This window comes from Macaca nemestrina, chromosome 2 (assembly GCF_043159975.1).
Source record: "Macaca nemestrina isolate mMacNem1 chromosome 2, mMacNem.hap1, whole genome shotgun sequence".
In the NCBI taxonomy this organism is placed as follows: Eukaryota; Metazoa; Chordata; class Mammalia; order Primates; family Cercopithecidae; genus Macaca; species Macaca nemestrina.
Genome location: NC_092126.1, coordinates 8402969 through 8428726, shown reverse-complemented (window position 1 = coordinate 8428726; position 25758 = coordinate 8402969). Strand labels below are relative to the sequence as shown.

At 36.8% G+C, this 25758-nt stretch overlaps 1 protein-coding gene across 12 annotated transcripts in view; it reads left to right on the top strand.

The window, feature by feature from the left end:
* LOC105470866 (tumor protein p63) overlaps positions 1-25758 on the top strand; it is a 275494-nt gene that overhangs the window by 148403 nt on the left and 101333 nt on the right. For 3 of the 12 annotated variants that reach the window (XM_024789451.2, XM_011723143.3, XM_011723145.2), the window contains exon 1: positions 18187-18374. The exons of 8 other annotated variants lie outside the window; for them this stretch is intronic. In XM_024789451.2, the coding sequence (XP_024645219.2) occupies positions 18333-18374 (42 nt within the window). In that variant the 5' untranslated portion in view covers positions 18187-18332. Of the gene's footprint in view, positions 1-18186; positions 18375-25758 lie in introns of those variants that run through there. One more of the 12 variants, XM_011723142.3, reaches the window with a different exon arrangement.

Genomic DNA, 25758 nt, shown 5'->3' with positions numbered 1-25758 from the left:
ATTGTAAGGGTTTGGAAACACTCCTTTGATGTACTAAGAGCAGCTAATGAAGACAGTTAAATAAACAAACCATTATGATGAATCTAGGAGTTCATATAGACATTCTGCTAATTTGCTTCTTGTCCCAGGCCCAAAGTTTTATGTATGTCTTCCCAAGCATAACAACTATTTTACATTTAATGGAGAGCTAGTTTGTTTTCCTTCATAACTTAATGCTCTATTCACTCACTTAGAATGTCACTGCTCAAACTGGCTTTAGAGATTAGCTACTAGCTAGCTAATGCTTTTACCAATAAGGAAACTGACGCTCCTAGAAGTGAAGTGATAAGCCTTTGATCACATTGCTAATTGGTGAAGGAGCCAGTCTAGAATCCAGGTCTCCTAATTGTTTCCGCTATACTATGATGCTTCCTTTAAAATACAGGCTAGATGCCTGTATAAAATCTCTTGAAACTAGCTCTATATTTCACCAATCAGTACACACCAACTTGAGACTAGCAAACTTTTTTGGTATGTTCCATAGTTGCTCTCACACTGTCATTTTGCCTAACAGCAGCTCATATCTACTAGGAGAAAGTACCAAGGCTTTTCCTGTGATGCGTTTCATGGTTACTCATTGCTGTTTAGTGCCTAGACTGCATCATGTTTAATGGAAAAGTAGACTTAATTTCTGTCTCATTTTCAAGAAATGTGCTGTAAGAGCATGCCAACCCCAACCCCTTGATAATCTTGTCTAACAGCGTTGGTGGTGTAATGAATTAGTCTTGCACGAGTCTGCTGCTTCTAGAGGACTAAGCAGGGGATCAAATCCTCCCTTTGTAGTGAGGCAAGCTGCCAGAGAAGTGATTGATATTGCAGACAGACTTCAAGGAAGAAATAAGCAGATAAGTGGGGTAATAAGTAGATAATATACTACTTTCCACTTAGTGTCTTTTATCTGAGCATCTGAAGGCAGCTGTATACTTAAACATCAAGGCCCCTTGGTGTAAGGAGAAAACGGGGTCTTTCCTTTTATTCTGTGGTCCTCCATAATCAATAAATCAGTGAAAATGTTTCCAAAGAAAGATCAGCGCTAAAGATTTGGTTTTGCCCTTTCTCTGTGAAGCTAAGGCACCAGGATATGAAGCAATCGCTCTAAAAGTTATCTTGATCTTGATGCAATGTTTTGTATGCACTTTCTCCTACAATGTTTGGATCTGAAAAAAGAAACTTCTACTGTACCAAGTAAGGCATTTACTGTCTTTTTAATCCCTTCTGATTGTGTCAGACTCATTCCCTCTGAGTAATTCTCATTCTTGCATTTATTTTACTCCTCAAAAATTTCCCTTGTAAATCTTATTTTAGGTCAAAGTCCTTAGACAGTAAATCTTTCAGACAGCTTCAGGCCATTATGGCTCCAAGAAACCATTGTGAAGTGAAGTTCTGTTTAATAAGGTTGATGGACCCTGTTAGAGATCTCTCTGAGTATGCCTTCATTAATTTTGTACACATCTTGTTAATTCACACAAAGAGAGTAAGTTGCCAAGCCAAAATTGTTTCCTTTTAGCAGACCATGACTCAAAATTCAGAAGCTGATTCCTAGGAGAGTTAAAGAACAATACTGGCTGCCACATTTTTTTAAGGTAACTTTGCTCTTTAACAGAGACTAGAATAATTTTCTAGTCATTAAATCACCAAATATAAATACCCAGTGACCTTACAAATATTGTTTAATCATCCTCTCCATCAATGGCTCTTTTTTTTCTAATTTATGTCATGTGAGAGTATTTGTTAAATCATAGAAAACTTTGAGATCACAAAGGTCATCAGATCTAACCACCCATTCTGTCTGGGCTTTAACTCTATCATAATATGCAAAGGACTGGCTTATAATTCCCTTAAGAAGTAAGAAAACACATATCCATGTATTCTGTCCTTTGAAGATCAGAAAATATCGCTGAATATGAAGAAAAACACACCAAGTTCTTGGCTTCATATTTATAGTTTGTCTAAAGAAAAAAATTGCTTTCTTCCAACAAACTGCATTTCCTTTAGGACACAAATTTTATACTTGGAAGAAGATTTTAAAAGAACTATGTGTAGCACCTTTGCAACCATCTTTCCTTGTGATCAAATACTTTTGTGAGCCGATAAGTCTCAAGTTGAGATAATTAAAGACAAAATGTGACAGGAATTGTATGTGCATCTGTGTTTGAAGGGAGCCTTGCAGTAAGTAGAACATAAAGATATATGCATCGCTGTTTTGGTAATCTCCATATAGTATTGATTATAATCTCATGTTTTTTCCACTTTATAAACATTTCATCTCATTTGACAACCCTTACAGTTACCTGTGAGATGATGTAGGTGTTGTTATCCCTATTCAATAACTGTAAAAGCAGTTTCCAATTTTCCCCAAGGCTGCCAACCTAGAAACTATCAGAACCCAGACCTTTTGACTGCAGCCAAGTATGGGAAGTGCTTTCAAACAGGGCATCAGATACAGCAAATCATCTGTTACTATGAAGTGCTATACAAAATGTTAAAACTGTTATCGAATATATTCTCAAGACTTAGGTCCGCAGTCGGCCATTGAGGTACAAATCTTTTCCTATAGAAAGGAAATTGACAGCCAGTCGCAGTGACTCACACCTGTAATCCCAGCACTTTCGGAGGCCGAGGAGGGTAGATCACAAGGTCAGGAGTTCAAGACCAGCAGCCTGGCCAACATAGTGAAACCTCGTCTCTACTAAAACTACAACAATTTAGCCAGGCATGGTGGCAGGCAGGTGCCTGTAGTCCCAGCTACTTGGGAGGCGGAGGCAGGAGAATCGCTTGAACCTAGGAGGCAGAGGTTGTGGTGAACCGATATCGTGCCACTGCACTCCAGCCTGGGCAACAAGAGTGAAACTCTGTCTCAAAAAAAAAAAAAAAGAAATTGAAAAAAGTCGTAGAAAAAAGTCATTTGCTGTTATTGAGTGTTATTGAGTCCACTGTGTTAAGTTTTTTACAACTTCAAACTCATTCTCCCTCAAGTCAGTCTTACTTTCTTTTCCTCACCCCAAACCCAGAGGATTCTGCCTTCTTGCTGGGTTCTAGGTTCTACCCTTTCAGTATAAGATGAAAACCACCTTCCACACAGCTTCCTAGATCGTAACATGTCATGTTCTCTCTCTCCTTGTTTCGACTTAGTTTTGTCTTTCTATTTGATTGGGGGTACTCTTTGGATCAAGTTTTTTGTGAAGTACCTTCCAATATACTTGAGCAGCTATTATACTTCTCTGAATATCATAAGCATCTTGTCCTCATTTCTTTTTAGTGATATCTAACCTTCTATCTCTCTTTAATTCACACATTTTAAAATATCTTCTTTAAGCCCCAAACATAGAAGTGAAAACTTTTCACAGAGAGAAAGAGAGGTTACCTTTTACTACTACCTTAGTATGTTTATTGGAAACCTGTAATAGTCACCAACACTTAACCGAATTTAAAGCAGAAATTGAGGCAGCCCAATGGGATGACTGAGACAAAGTTTTGGTACACTTGAAATATAAGCCTTGGGCCATAAACAAAAATATATGTAGTTCTCATGGTTAAATGTGATGAGTAATGTAATTATTTCAAATATGGGATGCAATCCTAAGAATGAGGAGAGAAGGAGAGCCACTTGACATTTACAAAATAGTTGCAAATTTGGGAGTCTGAGGCAGAAGGGCTGCTTAGCCCAGGAGTTTCAGACTAGCTTGGGCAACATAGCAAGACCCTGTATTTGACAAAATATAAAAAATAGTTGCAAAGCATTGGGACACTTATTTTCAATCTTTGGATTTCATGTTGTCTTTCTCTAAATGAAAATGTGTGGTTATATGATATCTAAAGTCTCTTGATGTAATATTCTTTAGTTTTATTTTTATCATTGCTTACAATTACTGCCCATATTATTACAATAAGCCTGACATTTGAAACACCATGTTTCGCTCCAGAGACAGAGACAGAGCCCTTCCTCCTTTCTCTTCTTGTCTTGCTGGGGCCTAAGAAGAGAAAGGGGCACTATTGTTATGGGTGAATACATGTAGAGTCTTAGGAAATAATGAAGAAAGGATTTAGGAGTGGATGCTTAACTGATTGCTTTTTATTAAAGGCTCACAATCCTATAGAAGAGTAGCAATGAAGAAATGGATCTTTATGTTTGAATTCCTAAATTTATCCTGAAAACAAAAGCCAGCCCCTGCTAGGTTAGAGTCCTCCAAAGCTAGGGATCTGTTAGGAGCACTGGTTTTGCCTTACAGACCTAGATGTAAATGTTAGTCTCAGATGGGCAGAGAGTTGAACTCTCTAATTAGCCCTGCAGGTCAGTCTTGAAAGAAATGAGAGTGTAGCATCCAGCAATTTAAAAAGGCATCCTGTGCAATTGTTTACTGAGGGTCAGAGGGTAAATGCTGTTGTGACAGTTGGGTGGACTTGGCACACTTCTCTACACAGGATAAGAGCGAGAAGAGAGGTTGATGTTGATCTTTGGTGATAGCAATAGCAGAAGACAGTTCCCCAAATTCTAGGGTCTTTTAAATATCCTTTCAATTCACATGAAAGGCTTCCATTTGTAATCCAAGGAATTGAAATATCAAGTCATAGGAAATAAGAGGTGATCTAGCCCATAACTTTATCTTCAGGGAAGATAAGTCATAAACTTTTCTGGAAGCTTAAAGCTGAAGTATATTTCTCATGTTTACTTCAAGTATGAGAAGGATACAGATAATTCAAATCCACCACAGTCTTATTCCAACATGTCTTTCCTACTCTGTCTTCCATCTCCTGTCATTCCAGGCTCATCCAACTCACCCTGTTATTTTTTTATTTTTATTTTATTTTATTTTGAGACAGAGTCTTGCTCTGTCACCTAGATTGCAGGGCAATGGTAGGATCTCGGCTCACTTCAATCTCTGCCTCCTGGATTCAAGCGATTTTCCTGCCTCAGCCTCCTGAGTAGCTGGGATTATAGGCACCTGCCATCATGCTCAGCTAATTTTTGTATTTTTAGTGGAGATGGAGTTTCACCATATTGGTCAGGCTGGTCTCAAACTCCTGACCTCAGGTGATTCACCCGCCTCTGTCTCCCAAAATGCTGGGATTACAGGTGTGAGCCACCATGCCTGGCCTCACCGTTATTCTGAATGCATAATTTCATGTCTCTGTCTTTTGTCCTATGCTGTTTCTTAATTAGATTCCTAAATGTCTATTTCATCTTCCTGTTCTATTTCCTTTTTACCTTATGGATTCAACTCCTTATCTCTTCATGAAGAATTAATCACTCCTTTCTCTCTGTTCCCATAGAACTATGTCTGTAACTTTAACTTACTTAGCATTCATTTTAGTTACTATTTCACATGCACTTCACCCGACTTTGTAAACATATTAGGTTTTTTTTGGTTTTTTGTTTTTTGTTTTTTTTTTAAGTATATGTCTCCTATACTAGATGAGGAAGTCTTTGGACAGATGCTGAGTCGTCGTCGTTGTCGTCTTTTTTTTTTTTTTTTTTTTTTTTTTTCCTTTGAGTCAGAGTCTTACTCTGTCACCCAGGCTGGAGTACAGTGCCTGAATCTCAGCTCACGGCAACCTCTGCCTTCCGGGTTCAAGTGATTCTGGTGCCTCAGCCACCTGAGTAGCTGGGATTACAGGCATGCGTCATTACATCTGTCTAATTTCCATATTTCCAGTAGAAGTGGGGTTTCACCATGTTGGCCATGACTGGTCTTGAACTCCTGGCCTCAAGTGATCCACCTGCCTTGGCCTCCCAAAGTGCTGGGATTACAGGCATGAGCCACTGTGCCCGGCCGAGTCTTATTCTTCTTTAGGTCTTATTGCAGGATAATGTACAATAAAATATTCAGTTAATGTTTGAAAGGAAATGTGCTTGTCTACATGTGTATGTGGGAGAAATAAAATGGTCTCTAACTGATGGCCTCTAACACCCCTTCTAGTATTAACATACACTGAATGGATCTATGGTTTGATGTATCAGTAAAATAAAATCAACTAATTTTTAATCAGTTATTATTTACTTTCGCCTTCACTTTTTTTGTCCAGATTGCCTGTAAGAGGATGCAAAACTCAAATTTGACAATCTTTTCTATTACATGAACCAGTAAACATTTTTGATTTTTTCCATTCTAGAGTCATAATGGAATTGAAAGTAGAACTTGTCTGATGGGTGAGGATTGTACATGGGTTTTAGTTTGCTCAAGTAGTCTTCTAGTTAATGATCATGACCAAGAACTTATTATTGTTGCTAAATAGGAATTGTAAGAATGTGGATATTTTGAGGAACGAGTTAGGATAAAAGAAGCTGAATATATGTTTTAAAGAGATGCTTAGACTGAAACATCAGTTCCCTTTTTTGTCCATAATCTTATAGATCTGGTCACACCACTTACATTGTTATCAACTCGGCCCTTTAACTTTGTAGCTTAAATCCCTTACCCCATAGAGAAACTATCTGCATCACAAAACCTCATAAATCGAAGAAATACTTAAAGTAGAGAATATAAGTAAATGAGATGGGTGTAATATTACCATTTCATTCACTTAGCAACTGAGTTACAAATAATTCCTTAGCTTTATTTTTTTATTTTGCCGAAGCCAGCTTTTCCATAGCTTGTGTGTGTGTGGATGTGTGGATGTGTCTTTATGTTACTTATAATGAAGTCTGACTTTGCTATGCATTTCTTTTTGTGATTTAAATGCAACATTCATACTGAGTTCCATTTGACGAAATCATTTCATCATTATTACAAGGCTATAGTCTTTAGTTTCCCTTTACTTTTAAGCAACATATATATTAACCCTAAAGTAAATTGCAATCTTTGCTAGAAATTACCTATATTTTTAAAATGCATCACTCCTCTTGAGTCTTTTTTAATCTCTTTGTGACATTATTACAAAATTGTCTAGTTCATGATCAATGCAGATAATGTTTTCTTACAAAATCAAACCAGCAACCCCCATAGGCCAGAAGATCTGGCTTAACCACCCGGGTCACAGAGTCACACCTACTTGGTTGCACCACTTTTTAATCGACTTGTGAATCAGGCTTGGGAAAGTGGAGTTAAGTCAGTTCATTGTGTCTGTAACAGTAGGAAGCTCAGAATACCAACATGTAGGGGAAAAAGCTGCAAAGAAAATCCACGGGAGCCATTTGTGTCCACAGGACCTCTCAATTTCCCTTGCAGAGCATGCAAATAAAAAAGGTGATTTGCTCTGATACAGAATTCCTGCACAATGTTCAGGCATGTGTGCAAGACAGTAATCTCTTCTGTGACAGAGTAACCTGTGTAGCACAGGGAAGCATGAAATTTGGAGCCAGCAAACCCGAGTTCCAAGCTCCAGCCTTAAGTATAGTGTAGCGTATGAACTTGAGTATGACATTTAACCCCTCTAGAGCCTCATTTCCTTATCTGAAAATGGAGGACAGTAAGACTCTGCCAACTTCACAAACTTATTATATGGATCAAACCAGAACAAACATCTCCCAAGCAGAATGTGAGTGCTTACTCTGCCTACTTTCCAAGCTGCAGGAAATATAGAACTAAATTGGGCATTGCCCTTGCTCTCAAGCTTCTATTTCAGTGTGGGATTCATGAAAACATAACTAAAAGGCAATAAGATCAGATCAACAATAATATAGGTATCCCAAGAATTAGTAAAATGTTAATGGAGAGAGCAACTGACTGCCTAGAAAAGACAAGAAATTACAAAAAAGGCAAGAAGACAGATCCTAGCAAGCACAAGCTAAGTACATAGAAGACACTCAACCAGTGTGGAGTAAAATGGAAGTAGCAGTTATGTGGGTGTTAAAGAATGTGTTTGAGTTTGCCAGTTGGAGATAATAGAGGAACTAGGGTCTACAGAGCTGCCAAACTGTGAAATATAAGAGATGTATGCTTTGTAAGCTGCAATGCGGGATACATATCCTTAAGCTCTTATTACCCAGCCCCAAATCACTGCACCCTTCTTTGCCCACTAACAAGACTTTTTAAAAAGAAGTACTCAAGTTAGATCATCCTAGACAGAAATATAGAATACTTTAAAGCTAGAACTGATCATTACCTTCTTATCAAAATATTTTCTTGCACTCTTGAAGTTGGATTTGGTTTTTCATTTTGGAAAACAATTTCCTCCATACCTTACTTATAGGCCCCTATTTCCTAATTCTATGTACACTTAACTCTCTTCTGTACTCAGGGTCACTGGGACAAAAATGATACAAGGAAGGCACTTATTTTTATGTCTTTATTATTGTTTTGGACTAAGATCTTCTACACCCCACACTTAGAGTGAGTGGAAATTGTTGCCAGAGACAGGTGCTTTTTCTCCCATGGCCTGCTGTCACAGAAGGAAGATGACACCAGCCTGGTGACATTTGTGCCTGGGAGAGCTGCCAGTCCATGCTGCTTCCCCAGTGTTAAGAAACACTATGGTTTGTCATACCTAAATTACTTCCACCTCTCTGCTGGCGGTGGCAGTGATGTCAGTTATCCTGGATCCAGTTAAGGTTTCAGTCTTTCTGTTTTCCTGATCATGTTGACTCTCTTCTTCTTCTTAAAATGCAATTTTTCTTGTTTTGTGTTTATGTTAAGGGCTATTTTCTGCCAAACAGACATTATCAAAGCAGTTGCATAGTGAAGGACTGGCGTCCTTCAGAAATGTAGAGAAAATCTGAGACTGTCAGGCCCAGAAAGAACTTTAGAAATCCCACAGGATTTGGCCAAGTCTTTGTCGTACTTGCAAGGGGCTGAGAAACAGACAGACTAGATAGCTATGTCAAGGCCTGATAGCAAGTCACAGCATGAAACAAGTGGACCTTTAAAAAATATAGATAGCTACAGATACCACATTTACATACACCATTTCTGTATACTTAGGATTTAAGGGTAATGTAATCCTGAACAGTGTAGCAGAGAGGATTAGTGAAAACAGGGTTCTCGGAGTGGCTTATCCACCCTCGTGGTTTATGATGCAAAGGTGGTGTGCATACTGGATGGGAGATTCACAGGCGGGATTATCCACGGGTTCCTGATGTCACAAACCTGTGACTTCTCCTATTTTCTAAAACAACTGTGGCTACTAGCGGACACATATGCTGTAACTAAAGGTGCAGACCGGCAGCAGTTAAAACCAGATACGGACGCTAGAACGCTCTAAGAGCAAAATACAGTCCCCGCCCCACTTGGAGTTCATCTAGGATTCCACAGTAAATACACCTCCTTTCTATTTTGCCTAGGGATTTTTCTTTTTTTCCTGGAAAGGGTGGAGAAGATTTACGTAAGAAAGCTGAGTTGCCTCAAAATACAGCCTCCAGAAAGAATGAGGCATCTCCTGCCCAGCCTATTATTCCTGCTGAGGAGAGAGAAATTGAGGAGCTAAAAGTGAAGCCTAAAATTGCCAGGGCTGAAATCTGGATAGAAATCAACTGGTCTATAAAATTAGCTGCCTCACTGGCCCTTTAGGGCGGAAATACCACGAGGAACAGACGTCTGATGTAAAGTTGAGAGGGAAGTTGCCTTGTCTTCGTCAGTAGTAAATCAAATCTAGGTTGAATAGACAAATGCCATCTCCAAGGAGAGTAGGATCACAATTATATAGGATGCCGAATATCTAATAACACTAAATCCAATTAACAGCTTGAAAACCTGAAGCATGGGCAGGGGAAGTGTCTTGCTTCAAGTAATGTAATGAATTTACTGGCAGATGCAGAACTTAACCCAAAATTCGTGACTCTTAGAACAGTGCCCTTTTGGCCGGGCGCGGTGGCTCAAACCTGTAATTCCAGCACTTTGGGAGGCCGAGACGGGCGGATCACGAGGTCAGGAGATCGAGACCATCCTTGCTAACCCGGTGAAACCCCGTCTCTACTAAAAAATACAAAAAACTAGCCGGGCTTGGTGGCGGCGCCTATAGTCCCAGCTACTCGGGAGGCTGAGGCAGGAGAATGGCGGGAACCCGGGAGGCGGAGCTTGCAGCGAGCTGAGATCCGGCCACTGCACTCCAGCCTGGGTGACAGAGCGAGACTCCGTCTCAAAAAAAATAAATAAAGAAATTGAAAAAAAAAAAAAAAAAAAAGAACAGTGCCCTTTCATGCATGACCCTGAATGCAAGAGGGGTTTCGTTTTTATGGTTTCAAGGTAGAATGAATTATGGAAATCTGGGCTTGTGTTATAATATATCCCAGTGTGGAATCAGAAGGAAAAGTGATGTGTTATGCAATGAACTTGAGTGAATACTTATTCATTATCCATTCAGAAAAGAGACAAACTCAAAATCAAATAGGTGAAACCCAAAGCCCAGGTTTCCTGATGTTGATTCCAGAGTTCTTTCCACTGTTCCTTGCCGGCAATTGACTGCGTCTATGACCATTTGCCATGGTGGCAGCTGTACGGAGGATGTGGCAGTAAGTAGGAGGGCCAGGGACTGAAATATAAGTTTTAATCAGTCTATTCAAACATAAGACAATCCAGTACTTTAAAAAATAAGAATTTATAGGAGATATTTAGTAGCCATCTTCAGAAATACACATATTGATAAATACAACAATAAAAGATACTGACATTTATTTGAATCTATCATAAACTAAATAGTGCCATAGGGCTGATTAGGGAAGTTAAATGTTATAATGTGAGGTGATATTTTGCTTTTAGAGATGAAGGTTCAAAGAAACTCAACACATCACTATTCAAACACAGTGTAGTTTGATTTAAGACCTTCTCTTTCCAAAGTAGACCAGTCAGTGGGAGTACAGGTGAGTATGTTTATTTTAATGAATAACGTATAATAGCAATAGGAGGAACTTAATTTTGTTGATGAGTTTTTACTCTATTTTTTTAAATATTTTAAATAATAGTAGCTGCTAGTGCTGGTACTAGTGTTGTAGTGAGGTGAGCTCTGTAATGCATTGTTGGCCTAAACATAAACTGGTATCCTGTTTGGAAATTAATGTATCTATCAGGCTTTAAAATATTTTTGTCTTTTAATTGAATAATTTGCTTATGGTAGTGTACTTTAATAAATAGTGTAATAATTTTTGCTTTATGATTATAGTGGTGAAGAAAAATTGAAGCAAATTGAATTCCCAATTAGTTGGAAATAGCTAAATTAATTCAATAACTATGTAGCAGTTTAATTTTTTAATTTTAAAATTTAATTTAATTTAATATAATGCATTTAATGACCTGAGAATGTACTCATTTTAGCAGATTAATTTCAAAAAGTAGGTATATGCATCTGTGTACACAGATACATATATACATACTTAACAAAATATATCTTTAGTATTGAGTATGTGTACAGCTGGTAAAATACATACTTATGTGTAATATGTATCTCTGGAAGAGAATAAACCAAAATGCTAATGGCATCTACCTGTAGTTTCTAGGATAAATGACTGCAATTTATTCCATACAGTGTGTATTTTCTGTATTTTCAACACCATATTTGTAATCTAAACAAACACATGTACTTTTTAAAATCCTAAAGAAGTCAGTTTTATATAATAAAATAGTTTTTATTTTAGTGTATATAATACTAAAAAGAAAAGCAATTTGGAAATATTTGATGAATCTATTAAAGGGTTAAACCTTTATTAATAAAGAAGATACTACTCCTTCAATGGAGCAGGGATTGGCAGTAAGGCAAAATATATTAACAGGCCATTTAAAGGAGAAATGCAGAGGGCTAATGAACATATTGAAACACATGAAATATCACTAGCAATAAAGGGAATTAATATGAAAATAAAATATTTTTTTATGTATAAAGTTGGAAAAGATAATCCTCTCAGTGCTGTGATAGCCTCACTCAAATGTAATCTGTTGCAGTCTTTTTGGAAAATAACTTGATACTATACCCATGAAGTGACTTAAGTCCATAACATTTGACCCAGTACTTTTAGTTGTAGGAATACTTAACAGGGGAAAATACTCAAAATATTATGATAACTAAAAAAATTATATTGCATATGATCTCAATCTTGTTTACATACATAAACATAGGAGGAAGACCATAGAAACTTTTAATGTAATTCTGAGAGTTGCACTTACAGTTGACTTTCATTTTTTATTTGTATTTTACTTTTTTCTTCTAAATTTCACACTATTTTTGTAATCTAAAAATTTTAAATCCATAATGCGAAACAATATGAGGAGAGATTATCTTATCTCTGTACATTTGTACATCTATTTACTTGAACTGTAAGTAAGGCACTATCTAAATCCAGGTAAGTGGTAAAATACTGTTGTTATTATAATCATAGCATTGGCTATATGGCAAATGAACTGTAGGACATAGATGACATTGAAGAAGGATAAATACAGGAGTAAGAGGGAAAAGTAAACATGAAGATGTAATTTAACCATGAAGCATAGTGTTTTCCAGTCTCAAAATACACAAATTCGGATCTCAATTCCATCATTTAATCTCTCTCTGCACTTCAGTGTCTTCATCTGTAAAATAGCAATGAACATAGTATCTAAGGAATAATTTTATGAGAATTAAATGAGTTTGTTATATGTAAAGTGCTTTGAGTACCTTAACCATAAAAAGTGCAGAGAATCTAAATTCTGTCTACCATTTTATCATTTCCTTGAACATGTATACAAATAAAAAATTAAATCTAGAATACACTGTAAGATTTAAGACAGAACTCATCTCCCCTTCTATGCCTATAAGACTTACCCATTTTTCAGAACTTAGCTGGTCATCCTCAAATGGATGAGATCTTGTTTTGGAACTTAGCCTCAGACTAAAAATTGATGTGTTGAACTAATTTAGTGGCCTTTAGTAGCTTCCTCAAATGCTAATTCTTATCACCTATCTGAGGCAGGAGAGGAAGGTAAACACTTAATTCACACAGTATTAGAACTTTAAAAGTTATTCAGTGTGTTTTGTAGATCATCCTTCACAGTAATGGTAGCTGATATCAAAAAGATCTCACTGGTTTTGTTTTGCAGCTGCCTGGAAAGCCCCACCATTTCTTAGCTTTCACACATGCTCTAAAAACCCCAACCTTTCTTGACTATTACAGGTTTTTCATGCTGACAACTTTCCCTTTTCACAAGTAATTGTTGAGAGCTTGAGATACTGAGCTTGAATTGAAAGCAATATTTTTTCTCTCTTCTATTTTAATTAGATGCTATGCTTTGATTTTTACAAGATGAAAAGGCATCTCTCTGTTAAAAAGGCATCTCTGTGTGTCTGTCTCATAATAAATGCTTTGGGTAAATACTCTTCTGCTTTCTAGTTATCTCTTATAGAATTATAGAACTGTTTAATTGAGCTAATACTCACCGAGCTTTTGGAGTACTAAATGTGACATGATGAACATAAATGTATTCTGACTTCAAAAACTTCAAAATCTTGTTGAGGAGACAGTTAAGTATACAACTTTTTGCATTAAAAGGTAGAATTTTATTACTGCTTTTATTTATATTCATCTAAAATAAGAGAAGATTTAACTTTAGGGATTTAGAGAAATTTAGAGAAATTATTTAAAGAATCTAAAAGTATTTGAATATATCAGGAAAGCAAATGAAGGCATTCCAAACTCAGGGACCGTATTGAACAGGACAAAAATAGGCAGCTGGGGTCCACATTTGCTAAGCAGAGTGGATTGTAAGGAAAGTGAAGCTGAAACGGTAGTTTGGGGCCAGATTTTAAAAGGCCTTGAATGCCATTGTAAATAATTTGTTTGGTCCTATTGGCACTGGGACACCCTGAGGAGGGACATGATCAGAGTTGCCCTTTAGGAAAGGTGAACTGATAGTGAGGGAGTTCCAGCAGGGAGGAGAGAAAGTGGAGACATTGCTGTGTATTCCTTTTTTGCCCTCATTCAACATTCAGGTATATATATACACACACACACACACACACATATACACACACATATATACATATACCTATATGTATGTATAGGTATATGTATATATGTATAAGCATATGTGTATATGTATATATGTATATGCATATATGTATATATGTGTGTGTATATATGTATATGCATATGTATCTATGTATATGTATACACACGTGTATATATACATATATACATAGATACGTATATGTGTATATATACATATATGTGTGTGTGTGTATATATATATATTTTTTTTTTTGAGATGGAGTCTCGCCCTGTTGCCCAGGCTGGAGTGCAGTGGTGCGATCTCAGTTCATTGCAACCTCCGCCTCCTGAGTTCACGCCATTCTCCTGCCTCTGCCTCCCAAGTAGCTGGGACTACAGGCGCCCACCACCATGCCTGGCTAATTTTTTCTATTTTTTTAGTAAAGACAGGATCTCACCGTGTTAGCCAGGATGGTCTCAATCTCCTGACTTTGTCATCCGCCTGCCTCGGCCTCCCAAAGTGCTGGGATTACAGATGTGAGCCAACGCGCCCGGCCGCATTCAGGTGGATTTCTTATTAAAATGTAGAAGGATTATCAGCCCCTGTACCTGCTAGTTCTGTATTCATGGAATCAACCATGGATTGTAAATCAGGAAAAAAATAAAAATACAACACACAAACCAAAAATATACAGTATAACTATTTAACTTTTTCACATAGAGATGTCAAATGGAGTCATTGACATTGGTATTTTATGAAAATGGCATTTCAAATCTGAGAAAAAATATTCAATAGATAATAAAGATCAGTTTTCAATGGGCGAGAGTAGATTTTCCTTTGTTTTTCATACAGACATATATTCTGGAAAGTTAAAAGATTTGCATGTGAAAACATTCAAAACTCATAATACTGTAATATGGTTGCAAAATTTTACATTGGGCTGGGAAGGGCCTTTCAAACTATGTCTGAAACACAGTAAGTCATCAAAGAAAAAATGGTAAAGTTAACTATGGAAAAATTAGAATTTTCCTACACCAAAAAGCAAACTGTAATACTGTATGCAAGTTTGAAAGACCAGACATACCTAAACACACACACACAGACACATACACGCATGCACAAATACACACACAAACACAGGAAAATATAGCACTTATAATAAAAAGTTGGATGTTAGAAAAGGATATTCATCAAAATGTTAGCATTTTGTTACTTCTGGAAAGCATATGCTTCGATGTGACATCTTGGACTTCTGTTCCCAAAGCTGTGGGTTCACAGCACTGGCATTTTTACCCAGGGGGCGGTGCTGACCCCTAATTCTGAGACCGTGGAGCTTTAAGAAGTCTGAGGAAATGCCTGAGAAAAGGCAAGAGCTCTAACTAGAGTTGTTCTAACTACTGAGGACTTGGGGCATTCATTTAAAACCCTTGAATTTGTTTATTTATCTGAAAAACGTAGATAATAATACTAGCCTACACCACTAGGTGGTTAGGAAAATTAATGCATGTTACTAAACCTTTGAGATCCACATATAAGCATTTTTGTTTATGGAGTGCAGAGAATTGTTACTTCTCTGTAACCTGCTTAAATCAATGCATGATATTTACATCAGCTCTTCACACTAATTCTGAAATCAAACATCAGATATACTTTTATTAGCTCTTTTATGGAAATGTTTGTGCTGAGTTCAAATCTACATGAACCATTAGCTAATTTTTCATTGTGAGGATACCTTGAAGCAAAAAATACAACTTTCCACCAATATATTGTTCCTTTTTCTTTATGTCATTTAAGTATCTTAAGTAGCTGTGCAACTTGACTACTTCATTTGTACAATATGGAGATGAGCAAATTGAGGGACAAATAAATATCCAAGTAAAATAAGATGAATATCCTCTAAATCACTTCCCTGATTCTGGACAAAAACAGGCTCTTATCTTTGTAATGGTCTTTAGAAATCATTTAGCTCTGCCCCTCATTTCACAAATGAGGAATCTGAATCCAGAGTCGTTAAGTAACTTGCCCCAAGGGCACAGAGCTCCTGTCTCCTAACTCCCAGTCCAATGTTCTTTTCTTCCAAAATACTCAAAGCTCTCAAGTAGCCACAGTGGACATATTGTCTTAGATTTTGTCCAGAATCTTTGTAAATATGTTAGAGACCGTATCTGAATTCATGCTGATAGCTGAGGTGGCACGTGGAAAGAATCTGACTTTTCCATCCATCAGATCTTGCTGGGAATCTTTTGACTTCGTGAAAGATGAAGTTGTTTACATTTTTAGTGGATATCAATACTTGAGACCTTGAGCCTTAGATTTGGGTATTCAAATGGCTACGTGATCCCATTAGTGTAAAAAACAATTCAGTAATGACTTTTGTAGGCAGTTGTGCTAACAGCATTTCCTCTAGATCATTGATTCCCAAGCATGACTCATACAGAACCGCCTAGCAAGCTGTATAAAATCCAGTTGTTGGGGCTGTAGCCCTGCAGAGCCTGATTCAGGAGATCTGGGGCCATGACAGAAATCTGTTTTTAAAAAGCACCCTGGATGATTTTTAGGATCATCCAAGTTTTTGGGCCACAGGAATCATGCACACCTTTAAGGGAGCAACCATCTGCTTTCTACTATTGACTCTTAAGCTGTCAGTAGGTGTAAAATTTAAATACATTGTACAAATAATTATACTGTATTTTGTAAGCAGGTTTTTTTGTTGTTGTTGTTGTTGTTGTTTTTTGTTTTTTTTTTTTTTGCCTCATAGGCAGTGCTCATTTGGTTATTTATAGGTAGAAAGAGAGATCATTCTTCCCAATGTGTGTGTGAAGAAATGAATGTTTTGTCTGATATAAATTTGTAGTGTTACAGAGTACTGTCATATTCTTGCATACTCAAGATCAAATTATATTATGGGAGTTTTTTGGTTTCTGTTTATAAAAGAAGGATGCACTATTACCAGAAACCTATGGGTCTTATATATCAGCCAATGGCCATATCATCCTTCAAGTGCATAAATGTTATGGATGCAAAAGTAGAAGTAAAGGGGAGGCAAATCGGAAGTCGTGAACGTATTTGCAAACTTTGTTTCTGAAATGTATGTTCTAATCTCTTCTGGCTTCCAATTCTCTTCTAAATTTTGTGTCTTCTAAATTTTATAAGAAATCGCAATATTCACTTATAGTTGTCTTTGCCACTTACAACTTTTCAAGCAAAATAGAGGAAACTGGGTTCCTGAGTGGGGGCTGTAGGATGATGTGGAGAAATCAGTCTAACTGAATTACAAATATTCAGCAGTAAAGAGAGTATTTTAATGAATCACATGATAACCATCAGGGTGCATCTCATCTCCACCACATCTTCGAACCAAGGCCAGATTCTGCATGAATGTTGGCATGTATTTAGGTAAATGTATTTTTAAGACAAAAGAGAATTGCTATCTTATGCTTTAATACTTATTCTACTCATCATTTACATAGATAAATCATGTACAGTAATCATTTTTATTACCTATTCACAAGCAAAGATATTAGTAGAAACTGGGTACAATAAAATAGAGAAAAGAAATATTCAAATATATAAGGGTTTTGTAAAAAAAAAAAAAAAAAAGAAAAAGAAAAGAAAAAAAAGGACATATTTATCAGGATTCCTAATTCCTGTACATAATATGGATGTTTGCTTGTTTTTATAAGTTAACGGGGACTGGTAGTTTAAATTGTTATTGAAACATGCTCAAAAAAATCAGATAGCTTATTTTGTCATTGCTTGATATGAAACCACTGGCATTTTTCTGGGGAAAATAAGTTAAATACTCTTTAGCTACCAGGCAGTGGGTTTTGATTTTTTTACATTGATTAAATGTAACAGTGGATTTGAGTTCTCTCTCCTAATTTCTAACTTGGTGTATTCATTCTTGAAACCTCAAATCTAGATTTAAAAAAAGAAGCCTCCTAAAAGTTTTCCTGAAGTTTACTTTTCAGTTGCAAAGAGTAAAATAACTTTCTGAAATGCCTTCTGTAAATCGTGGTGGTGGTGGTGCGGTTTGTTTGGGGAGATTTGTTTTGTTTTTAAAAGAGAGTGCACTTTCTTATGAAAGAGACAGGGAAAGTTTTACCTGTCTGTCTCCTGGGTTTTTTTTTTTCTTTCTTTCTTTCTTTTTCTTTTAAAGATTGGTGATAAGGAATTCTAACTACTTAATGAGATGGGAGAGGCCTCACTCCATTGGAGTGGAGGAGTCCAGGTGGAAGTTGATGGATTGGACAGGTAAAGAGAAGAGTCCCGCCTCCTCATGCCTATAGTTGGGTATATATTAGGAAACCTTAAATTATGTACAGAGAGAGAAAGAGAGAGAGGGACTTGAGTTCTGTTATCTTCTTAGTAGATTCATATCGTAAGGGTCTCAGAGGGGGTGGGGGGGTTGGCAAAATCCTGGAGCCAGAAGAGAGGACAGCAGCATTGATCAATCTTACAGCTAACATGTTGTACCTGGAAAACAATGCCCAGACTCAATTTAGTGAGGTAAGGATTTTAGATTTTAGCACTCCATTTAGAGATGCTTTTTAATTTTTATTATTTTTTAAAAGACTTACATATTTGTGGTTCTCGGTCACCCAAAGTAATGTTTTGCAAATTGTATGTAGGAATCTCCTTTTCTTGGTTAATGTTTTCTGTGGTGGCTGTAAGATTTTTTTTATTATTATTATTAAGTAGGAGATGGAGCAGTAGGAGAAGATGAAAAAGAAAAAAAAATCTGGATGACATTATGTATTTGAAAAAATAATGTTCAGGATTTTATAAAGTCACTTTTTATAAAAACAGACTCAGCAGATCACACTCTGCTGGATACATTGCAATGAATCCTATCATGGGTATTCACGTACTAGTAAGAAAAATTAGTTGACTGTGTCTTAACCTCTTAGCATAGGTCTATTTCCAGACTTCATCCTAAAAGCAAATGAAGCTTTTTTCAAAATAATCAGGTGAGATTTTTTAAAGCCATCTTCATTTTTAAGTCTGTCAATCCAGAGACCCACCTAAATCCAGAAGGGACTGTAATAACATTTCTGTCGTCTGGAGGGTGACTTGTACTTTCACGTGTGATGACAAATAAAGTTATTTTGGAGGGATGCGTTGTTAAATATTTATACATGCATGTATGTAAATGTGTATTACAGCATACAGGATTTTATTGAAGGAATTGATAATTTGCATTTCTGATCTGTTAGCAAGTTTGTCTTAGGTATTTAAACCTGTGCAAAGGGATAAAAAAAAAAATCCTGAAGAGACTGTAAGGCTTTGAGGAAGTTTCCTAAGGTTGAGGGAGGTCTAACAACAATATTAGTTTACATTCCTCAGAATGGGCAGCTGTGTTGACACTAATCAGATTGGGTGGGGGGTGTTGTGGAGAGAGAGTTCGGTGTTTCAGATAAAAATGCTTGCAGGTGAGTGCTTGGAAAAGTGGACTAGAGTACTCAAATTGAGCTCCTTAAAAATCAAAACAAAATGCATAGTATTCCGGTGCAGACCGCAAGAGGAAGAGTGGAGCAGAGGGCTGCTAAGCAGGCCTGTGCTATGGTATTGACCACACTATTGTCTAGACTCCTGAACTGTGTAAATACAACAGGGGAAATATCGAGTTATCTAAAGAAGGAAAAGGAAGTGCCTATTTTTCTTTAAAACATTCAAGCAGGCTTGCTTGTCCTCGGTAGAAAAACTTGAGTTTCTTGTTTTGCTGTAATATTGAAAGTTAGCTTAAAATGTTGCCAATTTGTTTTTAAATAGAAGTAGCTTTTAAGATCTTCTTGATTCTATTGGATCCAATTTTGTCCAGTTTTAATCATTCAGAAAATGATCCGTCCATCATGTCATACCTGAGTTTGTCTGTCTTTATTCATGAACTATTTCACATACAGTATTTATAAGCCACCTAGGATCTTGTAAATCAAATGGGAGAAGCAAAAGTCTGTTCATTGATATCTCTAAGTGAAGCACAAGGTTGATGTAAAGTGGCAAGAAATGATTATTTTTTAAGTTAAATATAATGTTGTGAAAGAAAGCAATTGCATTCATGTTGTGATTAGAGGATATTTGTAGAAATTATTTCCTTTTATGGAGGCAAAAGAGTCGTGTTGTTTGTGAGAATATGGCAGCTTATGAAAGAAAGTAGTTTTATACACAGGTTTTAGTTTTTCAAAACTTCAGATAAATATGTAATCAAGAGCCACAAAAGGCATCACTTGTCTGTTTTCTATTGGAATGCCGCTAAGGTCGACAAAAAATATCTGTGAAAAAACATGGCCGCACTTCCCTACCTTTCTATGTCTTTTTGCATATTGCCTGCATGACTTTCATATCCTTCCACCAGTGCATGTATTAGGTCATAATTTCATGGCTTGACTTCCATTCTATTACGTACAAACAGCTCTCTTTCTATTCAGGATTATGCTTTCATATCTAGTCCTCTGTAAAAATTCAGTGCTACATCTGAGTATATGAAATGCCTGGGACCACATGGCTCTGAGAACCATACATTTAATATAAAAGTTATAATGTGTGGGGATTTATGTGTATTAGTAACTGTCAATACAGAAAAAGCAATCTACGGTTATCACACAAGAATTGTTAAACACTGGGTAGATTAAAAATGAAAAAGGTATAAAACTTTCTGTAAGAGTGAAAATTATTTAAAAACTGTAACCCATTCTTTGACTTCAAATAAATGTATAGTAATTTGCTAGCAATTTCTTTGAATTGGTAACTCAAAAACGATATAAGAACACTGCTCCTTCTCTACTGCTTCTTCCATAACTTTTGAATTCTTCCCCAACCCCTAGCAGATCTGGATTTGGGGGAGCTGCTAATTAATAGGAAAGGTTCCAGAAGGGAGGAGAACATGAGCAGGATATAACAGGCAAGGCTGAAGGCACTACCCTTGGGTACAGTGGAGAGGCCACAAGCAAGCTCCACTCCCCAGTGCTAGGCTAGGAAAGACAGAGCCTCTGGGAACGGTCTCAGACTTAGAGAGAGAGAGGGCCAAAAGAAAGGAGCTTCTTCACAGACCAAGTTTTAACTTCAACTTTCTGGAAAAACGAAACAAAACAGGGCTGTGTGTGTAAGTGTGTGTATGTGTATGTGTGAGTGGGAGGATCTGAAACTCCTTCTTAGAAAGAGATATTTACTAAAATTCCTCATCCGGGGTGTTACATGATGAAGGAAAGACACTTTGGTAAATGGGTTACAGTATTTTAGAACTAAATGGGAAATCAAGGTTCATATATGGAAACACCTCATTTTACAAATCAGGGTTAATGATTTTTCTTTCTGTAGTTGAGAGAGCTGTATGTATATGATTGTGTTCCCTTTACTCAGCCACTTTCTTTTTAATACCCAGGAGTGATGGGATGATTCATAGTAGGCACTCCAAAAAAGTTTCCATGAAGAACTGTTGTACAAAGCCAGTGGAATGCAAGAAAAAAAGTGTGGAGGCAGCAGGGTAAACTCCCTGTAGCCCAGGTCATTCTCACTTAATTGATTTCTGTGTCTGCTTGGTCTAGGAAAAAACATCTTTCCTGTCCTAGTACTATTTTTTTTTTTTTTTTTGAGACGGAGTCTCGCTCTGTCTCCCAGGCTGGAGTGCAGTGGCGGGATCTCGGCTCACTGCAAGCTCCGCCTCCCGGGTTCCCGCCATTCTCCTGCCTCAGCCTCCCGAGTAGCTGGGACTACAGGCGCCGCCACCTTGCCCGGCTAGTTTTTTTGTATTTTTTTTAGTAGAGACGGGGTTTCACCGTGTTAGCCAGGATGGTCTCGATCTCCTGACCTCGTGATCCGCCCGTCTCGGCCTCCCAAAGTGCTGGGATTACAGGTGTGAGCCACCACGCCCAGCCCCTAGTACTATTTCTACTGACTTAACCGTTTAAAAAATATGGGTGTGAGTTTTCTGTTGATAGTTAATAAATGTATTAAGCTGCCCCATGTTGTGCTTCTGAGCTATTTATTGTCATAGGAAAAAGCACAGTGGGTGAGAAGCAGAAGCTGCAGGTTTAATTCATGTCTGCCACGTCGTATTCCTTACTCCATGCTGTGGCCATAAATTGTACTACTTGTTTTACAGTTGGTTGTCCTCGAGCCCAGAGGGAACTAGGAGAAAGACATCTTAGATCACAGATCGCACATCATTCCTTCCTTCACTACTACGGGGGAAAAATGATTTTGAGATAATAAATCACTTATCCTTTACCTCGATAAGGAAAACCATGTTTGGTTTGGTTTGCTTTTTAGAAGAGCAGTGATTCTCAACAGGATGTCACAGGTACAACAGAAAGCATCAATGGATGTCTAGATTTTCTAGAGCAATCAAAAAATTGGTTTCTTTTTCATTACACATACATTTTCTGAATGCAGAGTTGCTAAAACATTCCTCAATGACTATGTACAGAATTTAGATTCTGCATTCTGCCTAGAAAGGGAGTATATATCTAATGTCATGAGATTTTAAAAAGGGATTTGGATCAAACAGTTGAGAAATACGTTACCACAAATACACCCTGGTTTTCTTTGATGTGCATATGATTGCTTTGGGTGGAATCTGAGCTGGTAGAAAAGAGGGGCACAGGTAAAAATCCTTCCTTCCTAGTACTTTTTTCTCCTGTTGAATATTTTTAAATTTCTAATTGTTTTATATCAACAAATAGAATGAATACAGGTAACAAAAAATACTTCTGTGGAAAACAACTTGATGATTTCCACAATTTGTAAGTTTTACTATTTTGAAGATAAAAACTTGTTAAACCCAAGTGGGCACTCAATTTTCTTTAGATGTATGTTGAGGAAAACGTCAGATGACTAATATAGCATTATTGTCCAGTGCCAATTTAGTGGAACCTACGAATGGTATCCAATAGAGTACTACATTTTGGGTCTGGAAGAGAATGGATTCAAGTGTCAAAGTGAAACATTTGATTCAAAAGTTAAGTTTTAAATCTTATTCCTAATCTTAAGGATGCAATTTGTGGGCCCAAGAAAATAGTGAAATGTGGCTTATTAATGGGCCACCTCTCTAAACATTTTATAATTTTTACTTATACTTTTTGATTAAGTGCTACATTGTCAATATTCATGAAAAGTAGTATTAAGAAAGAGAAACAGGTTAGAAGGAGAACTGACTGACTCTTAAAAAAATGTTTACTGAGCATCAGTTATATGTAAAATGGTACACAGGATCTAAAAAATCATTAAACAATTCCTACACTAAGAAGATTATAGTTCACTGGGGGAATGAGTCTAATATGAATGCAATTATAATACAGGAGAGATTTTTAAGTGTGTGAGCAAGATAATATAAAGCATCAAAGGGAAAGAGAGCCTATGATGTAGGAGGGTCAAGAAAGTCTACATGCATATGTAAGATGAAGCTGCACTTGGAAGGATAGATCGAAATTTCCAAGTTCTAGAAATATAAGAAGGAAGGAGGATTTTAGGTGAAGAAATAAGCATCAGCAAAGGGAAGGGGGGTGAGGAGTGAATGCTGATACACTCAGAAGCATCAAATAGTTCAAATGCAACTGAAATTATGAGACAATCAGGAAATAAAGTTGGAAATGCAAGGTAGAGTGGCTCAGAGATGACCATAACACTGAGAGGAGAGTACATTTATTATAGTGACATTGACAAGCCATGGAAGGATTTTGAACAGAGGAATGGTGTCATTGTGTAATTAGAGCTCTACTAGAGAGCACAGGGAGAATAAATGGCTTTGCTTGAGATTGCCTAGAAGTATGAAAATGCATTTCTCTGCATTGCACATTGGCTGCCTGTTTTGCAGAAATATCTATCACTTCTCTGGAACCTTTGGAAGGATACAAATGGATTGTTTCTAAAGTCTCATACAACCTGTGTATTTTCTGCCCAGTGCTCTTTTTAATAACTATGGTCCCTGCCATAGACAAATTGGGAAATAATGGTCTTGTTTGGTCTTTATTTATGCCTGCTATTCTAGCATAATTACTAATAGCACACCTTTTCACTTTCCAAACTGTCCCATTTGGAAGATAAATTATATAATCACGCTGTAAAGACCCCATTCCTTATTTCATTCTCTTCCACACCCTAACACTCCACCCCAAAATGAAATAGTATAAACTTGGCTGTAAGCCAGACACAATGATTTTGAAGTACCAACCACAAACCATTTTGATTATTTCCCCCACTAAAGGAAGCACTTCCTTCCAATCCAACAGTTACTGAAAACTAATAATAGTCACTGTGATATGCACTGTGAAGAAAGAAGAAATTAGTAATTCACAGCTTCTAACCTCAGTGAATTCATAACCTGAGGGAGTATATGAGGGGTTCATAAATGACTCCAGTATAACCAAGATATCTCAAGTTTTAAAAGAGTGAAATAGAGTTTAAACTGTTTATGATAAAGGTAATATTTTATATGGTTTGAGAACTGAAATTCAGATGAGGAATGAGGGGAGCAAAGACATTCTATTTAGAGGGGATAAAATGAATAAAAATACAAGGGAGGACTGTGCCAGACAAGATGAAGGAACATAGTATATTGATTTAAAAAGAAAATGTGTTGGTTTAAACACTGATATGTATTTACTATTTATGTCAAAATGGAACGCTTTTGTCGAAATAGCAACAAAAGTTAATTGGAATATTGATCTCACTAAAAGCGGAAACCTATGTGTGTTTTAAAAGTGTGACTGTTGTTCAGAATTCAAGATTCAAAACTTGACATACTCTAGGGATGGTGAGTGACATCTTGCAGGAAGGGAAAAAAAATTAGCCTGAATGATTCCTTGGGCTGAAAAGTTGAGAATTACCTTTTCCCATTCCTTAGACTTCTACAGAGACAGATATGGTGTCTTATCATTTATAGGGACTTAGTAATGACATTTTAAAACTAATCAAAGCTAGGAACAAAATTCACACTGACTTGCTCTGTTTATTATGAGTTGATTTTACTTATTAAATAGTCGTCTTAGAAATAGGACCAGAAGTCTTTTCTCTGGTCACTGCTCTAAATGCAAATAGTAATCCTGAAGCTGAATATAAGACATTTATTCAAAATGAGAATCCCAGCTGGGAAGTAAATAACAGAGCAGAAGGAAATGTGAATATCCCATTTAAAAACCAACTGCACCAAGTAAAAAACAACAAAAATTTAAGATACTATCTTTGCCATAAAATTTTTTAATTTGATTTTGGGACAAGGATATATACGTAAGATGTAATATATGAAGATAAATATTGGGAGAAGACACGTCTTTTCCACACATCAATATTCTCCCTTTCCACAGCCTCCTTCATCACTTTCATCTCACCCAAGAAGACCATGTGGGCAATTGAAGAGATAATAATAGGGCAGGTGAGGGTAAGCCATGGCGAGAGGAAGGGGTGAATCAGTGACTTGATTTAAAGCCAAAGGGAGTGGATAAGAGGAGAACTGGGCTTCAAGGTAAATGAGGAGACATCGAAGCTTGTACTCATTTCTTTCTCTTTTTTAAGCAACCTAATCCTCCACTTCCATAAAGCAGAATTTGAAAGCATTGAATGTTAGCATATGATTGTCCTACAGACATTAGGGGAAACAGTGAGGTTCCACTAAATACAACCTCCTTAAAAGAAATAAGTAGTTCTATGAAGTGTCTGTAAAATCTTTTCAAAAGTCTTACTTTATACTTCCCCACAGTTGATGTCCTTAGTTGGTCTGAGAATATAGCACCTATACTATTCAAAAACTATTCTTTTCCATTTTCTGCAAAAAATATATATATATATAAATTTCTTATTTCTAAGTTGATTGATTTCATGTTTGATATGGACTAACTTTATATATTCTGATTTTTAAATTGTTCACGTTTCTTTTTCAAAGACAAAGTACAAATGGATG